This window comes from Grammomys surdaster, unplaced genomic scaffold, assembly GCF_004785775.1.
Source record: "Grammomys surdaster isolate TR1022 unplaced genomic scaffold, NIH_TR_1.0 140, whole genome shotgun sequence".
Classification (NCBI taxonomy): Eukaryota; Metazoa; Chordata; class Mammalia; order Rodentia; family Muridae; genus Grammomys; species Grammomys surdaster.
The window spans coordinates 3162331-3180507 of NW_021604598.1; the positions used below are offsets into that span (position 1 = coordinate 3162331).

At 44.5% G+C, this 18177-nt stretch overlaps 1 protein-coding gene across 1 annotated transcript in view; it reads left to right on the forward strand.

Moving 5' to 3' along the window:
• Positions 1–5475, forward strand: part of LOC114618212 (zinc finger protein 709-like) — a 27810-nt gene extending 22335 nt beyond the window's left edge. The window contains exon 4 of the mRNA XM_028763906.1: positions 3167–5475. Within this exon, the coding sequence (XP_028619739.1) occupies positions 3167–4813 (1647 nt within the window). The 3' untranslated portion in view covers positions 4814–5475. The remainder of the gene's footprint in view (positions 1–3166) is intronic.
• The last annotated feature ends 12702 nt before the right edge of the window (positions 5476–18177 follow it).

Consider the following 18177-nt stretch of genomic DNA (forward strand, 5'->3'; position numbering starts at 1 on the left):
TCTCTCTCTCTCTCTCTCTCTCTCTCTCTCTCTCTCTCTCTCTCTTTCTGTCTCAGTGTGCCGTTAAGCCATCATACAGATTCAATGTATTTTGTGGAATGATTGTGATATGGTTTATACTAAACCAGGAGATAAAAGTTTTTCTAATTTAAAATGAAAACTTTTCATTTACGTAGAATTTCTCCAGGACGCTCTGCATCCACCCATTTATCCGAGCGCAGTGAGACATGGACTGGTCATAGTCCTGCAGTAGAAATAACTTGCAAGTTCTTGTGTTGTTAAATTTATGAGCAGCTGGGTATAGACAGATCTTGTAGTTAAGGACCGTGTTACAGGATGCAGAATCATGTGAATCTCTTCATGAGGTGAGCGTGGTCATGCTCACCGTTCTTCTTTCATGGCTGTCTTAGGACTCAGTGGCTTTTGAGGATGTAGCTGTGAACTTCACCCATGAGGAGTGGGCTCTGCTGGACGCTTCTCAGAAGGAACTATACCGAGATGTGATGCAGGAAACCTTCACTAACTTGGCTTCTATTGGTAAGAATGAAATTCCTTAAACCTAGTTAATTAAAGAACAAATGTTTCTTGCTCATGAATGAGATTTCACTATTCAGCATGTGGCAAAAGGAATACTTTGGTAAGTAAGTATGCTAGATTATGATGGTTCCCCGTAGACCTAGAACCTATGAATTTTTCTGTCATTTGTAATTTTTTTTCCTTTTAGGGGAAACTTGGGAAGACCAGAGCACTAGGGATCAGTGCAGAACTTGGAGAAGAAACAGAAGGTGAGTTGTACTCATCAAAGAAACTGGAGTCCTATAATGGAGTCTTAGTATGTCATTGGAAAGAACAACAAAACTCCAATTTCATGTTTATTTATTTATATATATTTAAATATATTATTAATTATATATTATTTTTATCATAAAATATAAATATTTATTTATTTTGGGTTTTCAAGACAGGGTTTCTCTGTATAGCCCTGGCTGTCCTGGAACCCACTCTGTAGACCAGGCCAGCCTTGAACTCAGAAATCCACCTATCTCTGCCTCCCAAGTGCTGGGATTAAATATTTATATTTTAAGTAAAATATATATTACATCTTGTTGTTGAAATTAGTATAATTTCAACCAAGAGTTTCTACCCAACCTTTGACCCATTAGTTCCTGGACAAAAGACACAAACAGCCTTTATATTTATAATAAGCCTTAACTAGCACAAGAGCTGGGCAGATGCCTACCCTCTATGCTATTAGAATCTACTTTCCTATCCATAACCCCAAATTATTACTACTGTTTACTGTGTTTCATCTGGGCTGCTGTTGACTAGCCCTCAGGGTCACATTTTTATGGCTCATCTAACCCATGGCAGCTTCTCCTTCTTCCCCCTGCACCTTCTTCTCCTAGGACCCGAAGCCCAGGAAACCTAAACCCACCTGTGTCTCTTCTGCCCAGCTATTAGCTGTTGGCATGTTTATTTACCAATCAGGAATAACTTGGGGGCAAGGTCTGTGTGGGGACTCTCTCCTCTCTGGGACAACAGGCCTCACTCAGGTGCTGGGGGCCTTCACTTAGCATTACAATAACCAACAAAAGACCAAACCTCAGCACCTATTTTAGAAGACTTCCATGACTTTTTAAGATTTTGTTTTTGGTGCTGGAGGGTTGACTGAGTGATTAAAGGTACTTGCTGCTCTTGCAATGGACCCGGTTCGGTTCTAAGAACTGAAATCAAGTGATTCACAACCTCTAGTAACTCCAGCTCCAGGAGATATGATGCCCTCTACTGGCTCCCATGGGTACTGTACCCACATTTTACACATACAGACAAGCAGGTGCATATACATACGTAGTTAAATATGTAAATATTTATTTTAAATTATTTGTGTCTGTATGGGTTTGTGGATATTCGTGTATTGCCTGAAGATTGTCAGAAAAGTGTTACCTGGAGTGACATGCCGTTGTGGGTTGCCCAGTGTGGGTGGGAACCACACTCAGGTGCTCTGGAAGATCAGCAGATCATTTCTTTCCCTTTTTAAAAGTTTTTTCTTCTTTTTATTATTTTGGTAAATATTTATTTATTTTATGTATATGAGTGCACCATTGCTCTCTTCAGACACACCAGAAGAGGGCATCAGACCCCTTTGCAGATGGTTGTGAGCCACCATGTGGTTGTTGGGAATTGAACTCAGGACCTCTGGAAGAGCAGTCAGTGCTCTTAACTGCTGAGCCATCTCTTCAGCTCAAGTTTTTTTTTTCTTAATTTATGTGTCTCTGTGTGGGCATGTACACACAAGTGCAGATTCCCACAGAAACCAGAGAGCATCAGATTCCCTGGAGAGCCAGAGTTAAAGGGGATTATGTGCACCGCATGTGGGTGCTGGGAGCCAAACTCAGGTTGTCTGTAAGAGCAGCCAGTGCTCTGTTTCATATAGGTTTTTTCTTCGTTGTTTTTCATTTTTTTTGAGACAGGGTTTCTCTCTGTAGCCCTGGATGTCCTGGAATTCACTCTGTAGATCAGGCTAGCCTTGAACTCACTGAGATGCACCTGCCTGGGCCCCCTGAGTGCTGGGATTAAAGGTGTGCACCACAGTCACCCAGCTCACCAAGAATTTTTCAAAATGACACAGCTGTGCTGTCTTCAAAGGATAACTCCCACTGAAACAGTATTAAGAAACTGCATGTGAAAACAGAAAAAAAAGAAACAACACATTATGAATGTCACTTAATTTTTTTTAGATGTACTTATTTTATGTGTATGGATGTTTTGCTTCCATGTATGGGTATGTACATGCCTAGTACACGCAGAGTTTAGAACGTGGTGGCGCCTTTAGATCTGGGTTCACAGGCTGTGAGCTGTTACATGGGTGCCAGGGACAGAACCTCAGTCGTCTGCAAGAGCAACAAGTGCTCTCAGCTGCTGAGTCACCTCTCCAGCCCCAGGATCTCTGCTTTCATAAGATCTCTGCTTACACTCTTTCAGAGTACTCATTGTGTACATGCTCCTTGAAAATAGAAAAAGTATAATATGTTTTTGACATCCTTAATTATAAAATTGTTAATAATATGATTCTCATTCTCACAGTGCTCATGTAGAACAGAGACCCTGTGAATGGAAAAGTCCATGCCCGGAACTCTTCACCCAGGTTCCAGTTGTTAAACAGAAGAATGTTCTCCCCGGAGTAAAACCCTGTGAATGCAGCGTATGTGGAAAGGTTTTCTCCTGTCGTTCCTCTCTTAAAAGGCACATGCAGTGTCATACTGAGTATATAGAGTGGTTGAGTCACAAATACGGAATAAAGTCATACCAGTGTAAGGAGTGTGGGAAAACATTCAGCTTTCGAAGTTCCTTTCGAATACATGAGAGGACCCACACTGGAGAGAAGCCGTATAAGTGTCAGCAGTGTGGGAAGGCCTTCAGCTGGCCCAGTTCCTTTCAGATACACGAGAGGACCCACACTGGAGAGAAGCCCTACACATGTAAGGAGTGCGGCAGATCCTTCATTTATCACACCACCTACCAAGGACACATGAGGATGCACTCCGGAGAGAAGCCCTACAAGTGTAAGGAGTGTGGGAAGACATTCAGCCACCCCAGCTCCTTTCGAAACCATGAACGGACTCACTCTGGAGAGAAGCCCTATGAGTGTAAGCAGTGTGGGAAAGCCTTCAGATATTACCAGACCTTTCAGATACACGAGAGAACACACACCGGAGAGAAGCCTTATCAGTGTAAACAGTGTGGGAAAGCTCTCAGCTGCTCCACGTCTTTTCGAAGTCACGAGAGGATTCACACTGGAGAAAAACCATATAAATGTAGAAAATGTGGCAAAGCCTTTAGTTTCCCCAGCTCCTTTCGCAAACATGAAAGGATTCACAGTGGAGAGAAGCCTTATGACTGTAAAGAATGTGGGAAAGCCTTCATTTCTCTCCCAAGCTTTCGAAGGCATATGATAATGCACACTGGAAACGGGCCCTACAAGTGTAAAGAGTGTGGGAAAGCCTTCGATTGTCCCAGCTCATTTCAAATTCATGAGCGAACACACACGGGAGAGAAGCCCTATGAGTGTAAGGTGTGTGGGAAGGCCTTCAGCTGCTCCAGTTCCTTCCGCATGCATGAGAGGACACACACGGGAGAGAAGCCCCATGAATGTAAGCAGTGTGGGAAGGCCTTCAGCTGCTCCAGTTCTGTCCGAATTCATGAGAGGACTCACACTGGAGAGAAGCCCTACGAGTGTCAGCAGTGTGGGAAGGCCTTCAGCTGCTCCAGCTCCTTCCGCATGCATGAACGGATTCACACTGGAGAGAAGCCCTATGAGTGTCAGCAGTGCGGGAAGGCCTTCAGCTTCTCCAGTTCCTTTCGCATGCATCAGAGGGTTCACACGGGAGAGAAGCCGTATGAATGTAAGTGGTGTGGGAAGGCCTTCAGCTGCTCCAGCTCCTTCCGAATGCATGAGAGGACTCACACGGGAGAGAAGCCCTATGAGTGTAAGCTGTGTGGAAAGGCCTTCAGCTGCTCCAGTTCCATTCGGATCCATGAGCGAACACACACGGGAGAGAAGCCGTATGAGTGTAAGCAGTGTGGGAAGGCCTTCAGCTGCTCCAGCTCCTTCCGCATGCATGAGAGGACACACTCGGGAGAGAAGCCCTATGTGTGCCAGCAGTGCCACAAGGCCTTCAGCTGCTCCCGTTCCTTCCGCATGCATGAGAAGACCCACACGGGAGAGAAGCCCTATGTGTGTCAGCAGTGTGGGAAGACCTTCAGATGTGCTCGCTCCTTTAGAATACATGGAAGAACTCATAATGGACAATGATCCTTTAGATGCAAATCATGTGATAAAACTTTCCATTGTCCCATTGCCCTTTGAAGATATGAAAAGATTCTTGCTTAGAGAAACACTGTGAACAAAATAAAACTGGAAAACCTTTCATTTCTCTAGTTGTGAGTCCCACAAAACCCCTGTGACTGTACGTGATGGGGAAGCCTTCAGTGGCTATGCAGCTTACTGAGGCCACATAGATACATGCGTGGGGAAAGAAGCCCTGTGCGGTAAGTAATGTGTAAAAGCCCTCAGTTGCTCAGTTATCTGGGAATCACAAACTCGTATTACAGGGTAGCTAGAATGTGAGCATTGTGGGAAAGCATCAGTAGACTGCATTGTTTAAACACGAAGAGATTCACTGCAGAGAACCCTTAAAAAGTGAGAAATGATGATTCTTTTCCCATGTTATTGAATGCTCACATGATACTTATTTGAGAAATTGTGAATTCATGAAGACAACCATTGGAAAGGAATTCTATAAGTGTGGACAATATTGGGAAGTTTCATGTAAGTTTGTATGTATATTATATATTCTTGAAAAGGCATAAAATGAAAGAAATGGAATTTTCTTTTGTCAGATGCTCATTCTTAACACTGTGATTCTGTACTATATATTTCTGTTAGTTTGTTTATATGAACATTGAGGTTAGATTATTCTGTTTTTGTTTTGGTTTGGTTTTTTTGGTTTTTTCGAGACAGGGTTTCTCTGTGTAGCCCTGGCTGTCCTGGAACTCACTCTGTAAGACCAGGCTGGCCTCGAACTCAGAAATCTGCCTGCCTCAGCCTCCCAAGTGCTGGGATTAAAGGCCTGAGCCACCACTGCCCGGCGAGGTTAGATTATTCTGAAAGTCACCATTAAACAATAGTACATACATTTAATAAATAGTATGTTGGGTTTTTTTTGGGGGGGTTGACAGTTATTTTTAAAGATTTATTTATGTATTTTATGTATCTGAGTACACTGTTCTGTCTTCAGATACACTAGTTGAGGGCATTGATCCCATTATAGATGGTTGTGAACTACCTTGTAACTAGTTGCTGGGAATTAAACTCAGGACCTCTGGAATAGCAGTCAGTGCTTTTAACTGCTGAGCCGTCTTTCTAGCCCAGTAGTGGGTTTGTTTGTTTGTTCTGAGACAGGGTTTCTCTGTGTAGTCCTGGATGTCCTAGAACTCACTCTGTAGACCAGGCTGGCCTCAGACTCAGGGATCTGCCTTCTTCTGCTGAGTGCTGGGATTAAAAGCATGTGCCACTGTGCCTGGCTTTATAAGTAATGTTTTTATTAAACTTGTTACTAATTTTCCTTTTCCTTTTTGAAGTCTGTTAGAATCATCAGTGAAGGGAAGTATATTGCTAATATAAAAAAAATTAAAAAAATTTTTTTTGTAATGAGCTATTAAAAAAGCAACACTTTAGTTATTGGTGAGAATTTTCCTTGTGTCCAAAATCTTCCTTATTCATATTTTTTTTTAAAAAGTGATTTATTTTTATTATTTTTAGTTGTACATATTTGTGTGTCTGTGCACATGAATGTAGGTGTCCACAGAGTTCAGAAGGTTTTAGATCCTTAGGAAGTAGAGTGACAGGAAGCTGTGAGCCACCCAACATGAGTACTGAGAATCAAACTCAGGGCCTCTGCAAGAGCAGTGCCTACTGTTAACCACTGAGCCGGCTCTCTGCCCCACCATAGATTTTCAGTCATTCTTTTTATTATTTATTTAAATTCTTTGGGGGAGGGAACATAGATATTCTGTCTAGTACTAGTGCCTCAAATTTGTAATCCTTCCGCTTCAGAATCCTGAGTCTTGAGGTTATGGGCATGCACCATCATACCTGGCTCATTCATTTCTGATCCAGAGAAGCTTATTTGGGGCAGGAAAGAAGAACCTTTCCGTGCCTACTGTGTAATTATTTGCCATAAACATGTGACTATGCCGTGTTTATTCTTGTATATTCTCAGTTATGGCATTTTGTGTTTTTTAAAATCTATTTTTATTGTTTGTTTATGAAGTTGAGAATGGAACCCATGTCTTTGAACATGGTAAATAAGTGCTCTACCACTGAGCTGCCAGGGTCCAGCCCAGCATCACGGAGTAAACTGAGGCTGTGACACCAACCCCTGTAGAACCTGTGTGACAAGTTCCACAGACTGAGGGGAAAACTTCAAAAGAAGGAGCCCTCCTGGAACTGGTTGTGGAACTCTTTCCTGGAGCAGTAGTTCTTATGACAGTTTATCTGTTTTCTTTTCTTTTATTCCTTTTCTCATTTATGAAATGTTCCTGATAGCCTAGGCTAATATCTTTTTATTGTTTTTGTTTTGTTTTTTTCGAGACAGGGTTTCTCTGTATATCCCTGGCTGTCCTGGAACTCACTCTGTAGACCAGGCTGGTCTTGAACTCAGAAATCCACCTGCCTCTGCCTCCCAAGTGCTGGGATTAAAGGCGTGCGCCACCACCGCCCAGACCTAGGCTAATATCTTAAGTGAGAAAAATGAGTAAGAAACCGTCCCTTGAGATGGGGTCACTAGCCATGACCTTATGGAAAACCAGAGCTTTATTTCATGAATCATTTACAAAATTACATAACAGTATTATGATAGATAAAAACTTTCCCAACAATAAAATCTCATATGGCTTCCTGTGTGTCATCAGAAGTGAGTTTTGGTATATGGTAAAGAAAGCCTTAAATAAAAAGAATTAAAATAGTTTAAATTTATGTTTTGAAGATTTACAAAAAAAAATCAGGCACTAGATGTTAAACAATAGCTGGCCATAAAAATTTATTAACCTGCTCTTGGATATATGCCACTAGCCTTGGATGACTGCCCCACTGAGTACACCCTTTCAGAGTTGTAATACCTGGATGATTCTTATTGTGCCAAATACCAATGATGTTACCTGTTCTGTCCATGATTGCTTTCCTGGATACATCTTTTTAGAGTTGTAGTACTTGGGTGATTTTTGTGCTTTACTGTGCCAAATGATGTTATCTGTCCTATTTGTGATTGCTTCACTGAATACATCTTTTCAGAGTTGTAATATTTGTTTTTTTATGAATAAAAACCCTTGCTTGAGAACTGCAAAATACACTCAGATTCAAACTGCCTCTGTGTTTGTTTCTGTTTGCCACTCCCAAATCCTTACCCACCTAGCCTTCGAGGATCCTTGTCCTAGGGACCCCCATACCCGACTAGGGTAGTCCATGGTATGGGCAGACAGTGAAAGGGGAGTGTGGGGTCAGGCAGAGTGAAATGTTTGTCAGGTCCTTAGTCACTATCTGCATAGATAGATAACCGTACCAGAACATTAGGAATGCCTGCTTCCACCGCATTCTCCTGATGCTTTGCCTGCCAGTTAAGAATATGATCATGGCCAGGTGTGGTGGCCTGTGCCTTTAGTCCCAGCACTTCCGACATAGAGATAAGTGGATCTTGAAATTTGAGGCCAGACTGGTCTACAGAGTGAGTTCTAGGATAGCCAGACAACACAGAGAAACCCTGTCTTGATCCCCCTCTCCCCCTAAAAGAATATGATCATGGGACTAGAGATGTAGGCTGGTGGCATTCGTCTAGTGTGAGGGAGGCACTGGGTTCTAGCCCCGTCATTACAGAAGTGAAAAGACACCAACTGCATGTTAGTGTTTGGTCCATGATGGTTTGTGTATGTGATGGTGGTCCTATAGATTATAATAGACTTGAAAACTTTATTTAGTGACAGTATAGCCACTTAGATTTTAACATACGGTTTGGTGATATTAGTATAAACAGAAAGTTTTATAAAAATGTAGCACATGCAATTAAGGATAATACATAGTACTCGACAGTGATAGATACGTACTGGGGATGTTGGTTTCTGTATTTAGTGTAGTTCTGTCATTAAAGTTTTTACTACATTTATTTATGTGTGTGGACATTCCAGTGTCGTGGCATTCATGTGGAGGGAGACCCATGGGAGTGTACCCTCTCCCTTCACCACGTGTGTTCTGGAGATGAACTCAGGCCGTCAGGCTTGACCCCTTTCCCTGAGGGGCTGAGCCAGCTCACAGCCCTTTATCACTTGAGTTTGTTTTTCCAAGACAGGGTTTGTCTGTGTAGTCCTACCTATCCTAGAACTTGCTCTGATGGAGACCAGCTCACAAAGACTCCTTAATGAACGGACAGACTATTGCTCTGGTAGCAAGTTTTTACTTCAGTAGTGAAAGTTATAATGAAATTACAATACCATCTCTTTACTGATTACAATAACATCTTGTGTGGATAAAAGCCATCATCCTGGGAACCTTCAAAGAAACACATTCTCTCGACTCTTGACAGCATTCCAAGATTTAAGGAACACATTATCTCAGCCTCCAGGCTACCTCAAAGTGTGTTTACCTATTCCCTGGAACATGGAGGTAACTGCAAGGCATGCTGAGAGTTATGTTAGGACACCCATCCCTTTCAGGAGGGACAGCCCCTGAACTCTCCCCTAGAATCCCCAGCTAACCCTTTCAGGCCAGCAGAGCAGGGTGTAGCCAGCAGTTCTCCTCATTGCCCTGTAGACCAGGATGGCCTCAAAAATCAGAAATCCTCCTAGCCTCTGCCTTCTAGGTGCTGGGAATGAAGGTGTGCGTCACCACTGCCCAGGTTTTTGTTTTGTTTTTTTTGTTTTTTTCTGTGTCAGGGTTTCACATATAGCCATGGTTGGTTTGTATATTAGGGTTCGCTAGAGGAACAGGATTTATAGAATGGATATACATATACATATACATATACATATACATATACATATACATATACATATACATATACTGATTTATTAGAGTAGCTTACAGGCTGTGGTCCAGCTAGTCCAACAATGGTTGTGTACTGCTTGTCCAGTCCATGAGGCTGGAAGTCTCAGCTGGTCTTTAGTGTACATCAGAATCCCCAAGAAGTAGGCTTTAATGACACTGAAGGGATGGGCTTGCTAGCAAGGTGAAGGAGGCAAAAAGCAAAACCTTTCTTCTCTGTCCTTTACACAGGCTGCCAACGGGTATGGCCCAGATTAAGGGTGGATCTTCCCACCTGAAAGACCTGGATTAGAAGTGGGTCTTCCTACTTTAAAAGTTTTAATTAAGAAAAAAAATCCCTCACAGATGCACCCAGCTGCTTGGGTTTCAGTTAATTCCAGATACAGTCAAGCTGACAACCAAGTATAGTCCTCACAGCCTGGAACTCGAGGTGTAGACCAGGCTGGCCTCAAACTAACAGAGTTTAAGTCTGCTTGCTTAGGCCATCCAGGTATGGAATTAAAGTCATATGTCACCACACCTGGCTTTATTATTTTAAAGTGCTTTCTTTATATTTAAAATGTTAAATGTTAAGTCATGGTCGGTGGTACCTCTCTTTAATCCTATCACTTGGGAAGGAGAGGTAGGCAGATTTCTATGAGTTCAAGGCCAGCTAGCATAAGTTGAGACTTTGTCTTTTTTTTTTTTTTTTGGCTTTTCAAGTTTTGATTTTTATACAATTTTTTTGTATTAAAAAGAAAACCATAATTGCCACCAATTACAAAGGACTAGAGCAGGTCCAGAATAAAGAATGAATCACTTCAGCCTGGGATAGACCTTGTCTTTTTAAAAAAGGAACAATGGGATAGCTTCAGGCAAGTCTTTCAGGAGATATTCCAGTAGAAGGAAATGTCCCTACAGATGACAGTGCCATGGGTTAGTATCCTGACCTTTTTGTGGAAAACCAGTCTTGGTTCCATGTATGCCTAGGTTAAAGTGCATGTTTGTGTTCTAGAGTGTGCATACATGTGTTGGTTGACATTTCAGAAAGCATAGCTTGCACAAAAATTTTAGCTAGCGTCATAAACTTTGCTATGGCTTTCGTGGTTAACCTAAGTCATTTGCCTGGGGACATGACACTGGGTATTTCCTGTTACCAAGGGTGGAGAGGCTGTTCTTTGGGGATGTCTTGGTTCCTGGAACAAGCTATGGTTTTTCCAGTTACTAAGTACAAACCAAGTTCAAGCTTAACCTAAGATGGAGTCTGAACACAAAATAGAATTAGCTATGCTGGGTCCTTCAGATGAAAGCGCTAGCCATGCAAGCCTGGTGACCTGAGTTCAATTCCTGGAACCCGTGTGAGGGTAGGAGAGAATGGAGTCCAGAGCTGTCCAGTGACCCCCTCACATCCGATGTGGCAGTTGTGTCCACGCACACATCATTCGCACATCGGCATCATCCCAACCTCATACTGTGTGCTGAATTTCTTTCAACATTTTTTCTGGCCCATTTTTCATCATTTAAATAACTTTTCACTTTTATGTTTCTCATAAATTTTTAAAAATGCACACACATTTGTGCATGCGTGTGCTCACATATGCCATAGTGCCACGTCAGCGGTAACTTGTGGGAATTGATGTCTCCTTTCTCCACGTGGGTTCTGGGAATCTAAGTCAGGTCACCAAGCTTTGTGGCAAATATCTTTTCTTTTTTTTTTTTTTCTGTTCATTTTTTTTATTGGATGTTTTATTTACATTTCATATGTTGTCCCCTTGCCCCATCACCCACCCACCCAGGAACCCCCTCTCCCCTCTCCCCTCCTCCTTCTCTGCGGATGTAACCCCTACCTGCCCCCCCCACTCCCACCTCCCCACCCTCAAATTCCCACCCCCTGGGGCGTCCAGCCTTCATGAGACCAAGGATCTCTTCTTCCACCGATGCCCAGCAGGGCCCTCCACTCTTACATATTCAGCTGAAGCCATGGATCCCTCCCTAAGTGCTCCCAGGCTGGTGGTTTAGACCCTGGGAGCTATGGTTGGTTGGCATTGTTGCTCTCCTCATGGGGCCACAAACCCTTTCAGCTCCAATGGTCTTCACTCTAACTCCTCCATTGGGAACCCCATGATCAGTTCAATGGCTAGTTGTGAGCATCTGCCTCTGAATATGTCAGACTCTTGCAGACCTCTGAGGAGACATCCATATCAGGCTCTTATCAGCATGCAACTTCCTGACTTCCACATCAGCATCTACCTTTGGTGACTGCACATGGGATGGATACTCAGGTGGAATGGTCTTCAGACGGCCCGGCAAATTTCTTTTCTTTTCTTTGTTTTTTCAAGACACAGGTTCATTATGTTCCCTTGGCTGTCCTGGAAGTCACTCTGTAGACCAGGCTGGCCTCAAATTCACAGAGATCCGCCTGCCTCTCCCTTCCGAGTACTGGGATTAAAGGCATGCACCACAGTGCCTGCCTGTGGAGCATGTCTTATGTATGGTGCCGTCTCACTGTCTCCTCTCCTCTGGCTTTAAAGGTCTCACTGTTTAGCTCAGACCTGGCCTTGAACTTTTGATCCTTTTGCTTCAGTCTCTAGACTTCTAGGGTTACAGTTTTCCTCAGTTTCTCCTTGTGAGGTGGAGGTTTTATGATGGTGATTAGCTGTTCCAAGTCCTACCATCTGGACTCGTCCTTAACTCTGATGGGACAGGGCTTAGTAACAACTGTAAGTGTTCAGCCATGATTCGTGGGTTGTTAAATGACTCACTATAGGAATAATAATGAAATGTGTGTGTGTGTGTGTGTGTGTGTATTCGAGGGTGTGTGCATCTGTCTGTGCCACCACACCGGGCACAATGTGGAGCTTTTTCCCAGTTCACTATGCAGTGAAAACACTGGCCAAGCCTCAGTGTAGGCGTAGGCAGGAGCCTTTCTATCACACATGCATACGTGTTTTTTGTTGCTTTGCTTTGTGTGTACGAGTGCAGTATGTGCATGCTTGCCCATGCACTTGTGTGTACAGAAACCAGAAGAGACTGGTAAGTGTCCTGCCCCACAGGGCCTCTCACTGAACCTGGAGCAAGGTTGGCAGCCAGCAGACCCTGAGACCCTCCTGCCCCTGCCTCCCAAAGCCTGGCTTGCAGCCATGCATGCTGCACCTGACATTTTTAATTAGATGCCGATGTACTGATTTACTTAAAACACAGCATGTCTTCAGTTTGCCTGGAACAGAGTGACCTGGAGAAATAGCTGAAACACAACAGATCGTTACTCTTGGCAATCCGACACAAAAGCTTATACCTGTCAACTGTAACATGCCTTTGAAAACTCAGAGCCCCCAAACTAGCTGCCGTGTGTGCTTCTGTTTGCTTGCCTGCTCCCCTCACCGAGGAGTTTCAGAGTATAAAGTGAGAATGCAAACTGGCCTCGAGATTTCCGGAGTGTCCTGGCTTCAGGCCACAGGTAAAGTCACCTCTCTTCCTTTCTCACTGCTGTCAGACTGCTTATTCCAGAAAGATTCCTGCAGCAATTTTGGAGCCCCCTCCCTCACCCAGTTAGTTGAGAGTGGCTGCCACTCCTGGGCCTCTAGTATACCCAAGGTCTTTTGAACTGGGAAGTGCATGTTCCTTGTGGCATTCTGAGATCCTTTTCTGGTGACCAAGGGGGACTGTAAGACACAGGACCAGAGTCTCCAAGTGGAAAAAAACAAGACTAGGGTGGACCCCCAGACCAGGTAAGGACCCCCAAGAAGATAGGCAGGAAGAACTGGCCACCCATTATTTGATCACCCCACAGGAGATTGCTTTGGAAACCTCAATGGGGCACAGAGATGGCATTGGTACAAGTCTCCAGAGAGTTAGGCCAATTAGGAGCTTGATACAGGAATGTGTAACTTCCGGATAAACGATGGGTGAGTGGTTGAAATGGTCCCACAGGCCTGTGGGCATCTGAACAAGCCTCAACCTGCAGCTCCGCTGAGGTTTGTTCATCTAAACTGTCACTTACCTTCCACATTAGCCTGCTAGGCGTATGGAGATGCATGTGTGGGCCTAAGGTGAGGTCTCTTAAGTCGCCACAAGGCACCTGCTTGAGGGAGAAGCTGGTCTTCTCCATCCCACCCATCCTGTCACATGGGATGAGGCACATGTGAGACCCATCTCCCATTTAGGGAGCTTTTCTCTGCACAGGGTCTGCACAGTCCCGCCGTGAGACATGCATAGCCCTGCATGACTGTTAACGCCTGAAGACACCAAGAAAGTCCCCATTAGCTTCCTCAGAGGATGATGTTTTGTCTATGATGCTGCCTCCATACAGGTTTCAGTTGCCAGTACCACGTGGCCAGCAGGCATGTCATAAGACCTCCTGATCACATCTGCCAGAGCCCTGACACAGTGCTCCTCAATCTCCAGCTAGCCAGCTCTGCCACTGCAGATTTAAGCTCGGCTCCTCGTGTTTGTGAAGCACGTGCTTTGGGGACGAGCCATTCCCGCAGTCTGCCTGCTACCATTCTCTCCCAGGCTCTCAGAACGTTTCCAGCTATATTCTATGGTGTGGGATTAAAAACTGTGTGCTGCTTTCCTCAAAGTTTTTTTCTAGCAGTTTCTTAGAAGCACTATATTAACTATTCCCAGATAATCTGTACTAACTCAAACATTATTTTTCCTTTTCTTTAAGGATATATTAAATTTCTTCATTGCAATTTTACATTTTCAGATTATAATTGTTTCAAGTTAAGCAATATTATTGCATCTATACATTGGGTATAGAGCAGTGCAAAACCAAAGCCAATGGAGGGAGGACACGGGATGAAAGGGTAGTACACAGCCTTGTCAGTGGAACAGAGTTACTGTGTGTTGTTTGATCTTCCTCCAGGACAAAAAACTCCCCTCGATGCTCTTCCACATACGAGGTCATTTTTAAATGTCTGTTTATAAACAGTGGAGGTCCCGAAGAGACCAGGGAATTATTGGGCCTCTGAGGACATCAGGTCCTGTCACGCCCGCCTCGCCAGCAAGGATGACGCAACAACAGGATCCTTCCTCACGCACTTTATTGGGGAACACACCATTGATTGTAAAGCGAAAGACCCCAAGCCTGAAATGGGTGCTGCTTAAATAGTTATCACAACTGTGTATAAGTGTCTAATTGGTGCTTCTTGCAGAACTTCATTTACATACTGCTCAGGAGGGTGAGGAGCTGCGTCTGAAAGATACGCAGGCTCACAGCAGGTGTTTATGACCCTGAATGCAGTTGTTTTCCACCTCAAACAGAGGGAACAAGCGCCATCTTCTAATGGCGGCTCCTTACAAGGTCCGGTTATTCAGGTGTGGCTGTGGCACTCTATTGGGCTGGAGTGTCTCCTATCCGTGTGAGAGCAGAGTCTGGAACTCTCTGCGGACACTGTCCCCAGTGCATAAGGACTCTGTGTGCTGGGAGTTGGGCTGTCAGGTTCTGTCTGACTGAGGAAACGTGGCTCCAGAGCCAACTGCAATGTGGCAGGACCTTTGTCCCTGAGCTGGGTGTTCTGCAGTGGGAGAGGCCATGCCAGCTGCCCAATCCTTGTCTCTTAAAGACAGGTGTGTGACACGCTGGACGTTCGTGCCTGAGACTATTGACTTTGAGCACTGCGTGTTCTCCCTGTCCTCTTGGAACTGCGCAGCATCCCTGGTCCTGCACAGACCCATCCGTGCATCTTCCGTGGACTTTCGGACGCTCCATAAGGCAGAAAGGGTGAGTTCGCGGTGGGAACTGGAGGCACCGACAGATCTGGGTACAATGCAACCTGCATCCTTTTGGACCTTCTGGTCTGCTGTGTGGACCTCTGCTGCTCCCAGCTTTCTGACCATTCAGGACTCGGCCAGAGGCCCCTGTGGGGAGCAGCTTGGTCCACGATCCCGTTCACTGGTTTACACACCTGGTCCTGTGTGGGTACGCAGAGAGGAGAGAGAGGCTCTCACTCTCTGATGGAGTCTGCTTCCCCTCCATTTATTTATTTGGAGATAAGGACTCTTTACATATCCCTGGCTAGCTTGGAACTCACTTTGTAATCCATGCTATCCTCGAACTCACAGAGATCCTCTTCTGCCACCAGTGGGCTGAGATTAAAAGTGTGCACCATCAGGCTGTTCTAGCCTCCGTCATATTTTTTTGAGTACTCAGTGTCTTTGTCAGGTCAGGGATATGGTCAGTCCTGCTGTCCCAGTGGTGACACACACCCACAGTTATTCCTGAGACAGCCAGGAGGGGAAAGATTTGTGTCGGGCAGCTGTTGAGTCTACCACAAGAGTCGGTAGGGTCTCTTTTCCATGTATCACTCCCAACTTGGGTAGGAGAAATACTAGTGTGCAAACTTCTGACCAACTAACAGGTGGGCGATGGCAGACTTGAGTACCACAAAGAATCAAGGTATTACGGGCTGCAAGGGATTAGAGCTGAGATGGGGTATCAGGGGTTATGGATTTGTTTTAGTCTGGGGACTTAATCCCCATACAGAATGTGTCCCAGATGCCTTTAAACAGTTTACCATACCAAAGAGGGGATATGAAGGCAGATAGGAGTCATGGCAACACCGGGCTCAGGGCGGTTGGTGAATGTCGAGGTGAGATTATTTGACAGGATTACAGGAGAGGCTGTAAGTGGCAGTTCTGAGCTAGTCCCAGGAGGAACACACAGCCAACAATCACCAAAGCGGCCAGGTTGGGCAACATGTAGGAGCCATTAGGCCAGGGTCAGAGCCTGAAGCAGGAGATGAAATGGCAGGTTGTATTATTTAGGAGAGGGGATGTAAAAGAGGTGATGACTTTGATGGAATGTTTAGTTACCCCTTGTACCTCCCCTGTCTCCAGGGCCTGGGTAATCAGGACATATTTTCTCTGGATATTAAATGTGCTTACCAGAAGTGGGGTTGGAGCAAAGGTCGAGTTTACAAGAAGTGCTTGTTTCCACCTGGAATTCCATGGGTCCAGGATATGGGATTCTGTTGGGAGCTGACTCTTAGCCGAAAGCGGCTATCATCTTTGCAGCCATCTCGAGGTATATACCCTGACAAGAGACTTGTTTTCAACAGCCCGCAACAGCTGAGCACACTCTGATAAACATCTTGTTTTGCTGTTTAGTGCCGCCAGCAGCTAGGCGCACGTGGTCTCCACGATGCAAGGCACATGACGTAGTGCCTTCAGCCGTGCTTGTCCACGAGGGCAAGGCACGTGGTAAAGGGTATAAATACCCAGGATTTCCTTCCAATAAACGAGACTTGATCAGACTCCCTGTCTTGTCTCCATTCTTCGCGTCTCCATCCCCACTCTCTCTCTTGCTAGGCCCTGACCTGCGGACTGGAGCAGCAGAACGGCCCGTTACAAAGTGGCCCCCCGAACGTGAGGCAGCTTGGGAGGTTACAGGATTCCTATCATATAAACAGAGGGAATCAGAGCGAGGTTTTAGGTATGGCAAATGATATCGGTAAGAGCAGTATGGGCATCCTTTACAACAACCTTCTGTCTGGTCAAAACGTCATTAAATGAAGAAGGAGGGGTGGATACGGGGCAGTGGGAATTTTCATCAGCTCCTGAGAGCCTGCTATGGAGCCATTTCCCGTCCCTATGTAAAGGAACTCTTTGTTGTGAGAGTTTCTCAAACTAACTGAAGTCATTTCCTGTCCTTGGTAAAAGCCTGCTACTCAAATATCTAGAATAGTGTAGACCTAATAATCCTTGTTTGTTTTTGCTTTTGTTTTGTGTGTGTGTGTGTGTGCGTGCATGTGTGTGTGTGCTATCCATCACATGTTCTGACTTTACTTTTGGAGATTGGTCCTTGTACTTGTTTCTCAGGCTGCCCCTGAAGGCCCTGGGCTAAAATGACCTTGCCTCTATAGGAGTGCAGTTGTGTACCACTGTGTACATTCAGCTCATTGGCTTTTTTCTTTAAAAAAAAGTTTTTTATTCTTATTTTTAAAATTATGTATGGGTTTGTGTACATGACTGCAGTGTCCCCAGAGACCAGAAGGAGGTGTCGGGTGCTCTGGGACTGGAGTTATGGGCTGCTCGGTATGAGTGTTGGGAACTGAACTCAGAGTCTCTAAACGACCATGTGCTTAACCACTGAGCCATCTTGCCAGCCCCCTCATTACTTTCTGAGCAGAAGGCTTTGACCAGTATTAGATGTTCCCTGTGTTAATTTTCCAGTACTCGGGTTTATATCTAAGCCTTCATTTGTGATAATCTCTTCCACTGAATCAATTCCTGACATTTGGTACTCTTCAGTAGATTTGAAAAGAAGCTTTGTTGCTCCCTAAAATGTTTCTTAAAGGATTTCCAGAATTTTATACATTCTTTCATTTGTTGATGTCTTGGGTTTTTATAAAATTATGAACCACTTCACCTTTCTTTATGCACATCTGACAGAACTTAGTAAGAATGTCACATTTTCTGTTAGAGGAATGAAGTTATATTATGTCATACTTAATTAAATTTGTAGAGAAAACAGGATAGACATTTCCACACTCTTAGTTGTAGTACATAACTGGCTAAAATCCACGTGTATGAACTTTACAATGTTTCTAAGTACATATGTATTTTAGAGACTAAGAAGGGAGGGTGTGTGTGTGTGAGTGTGT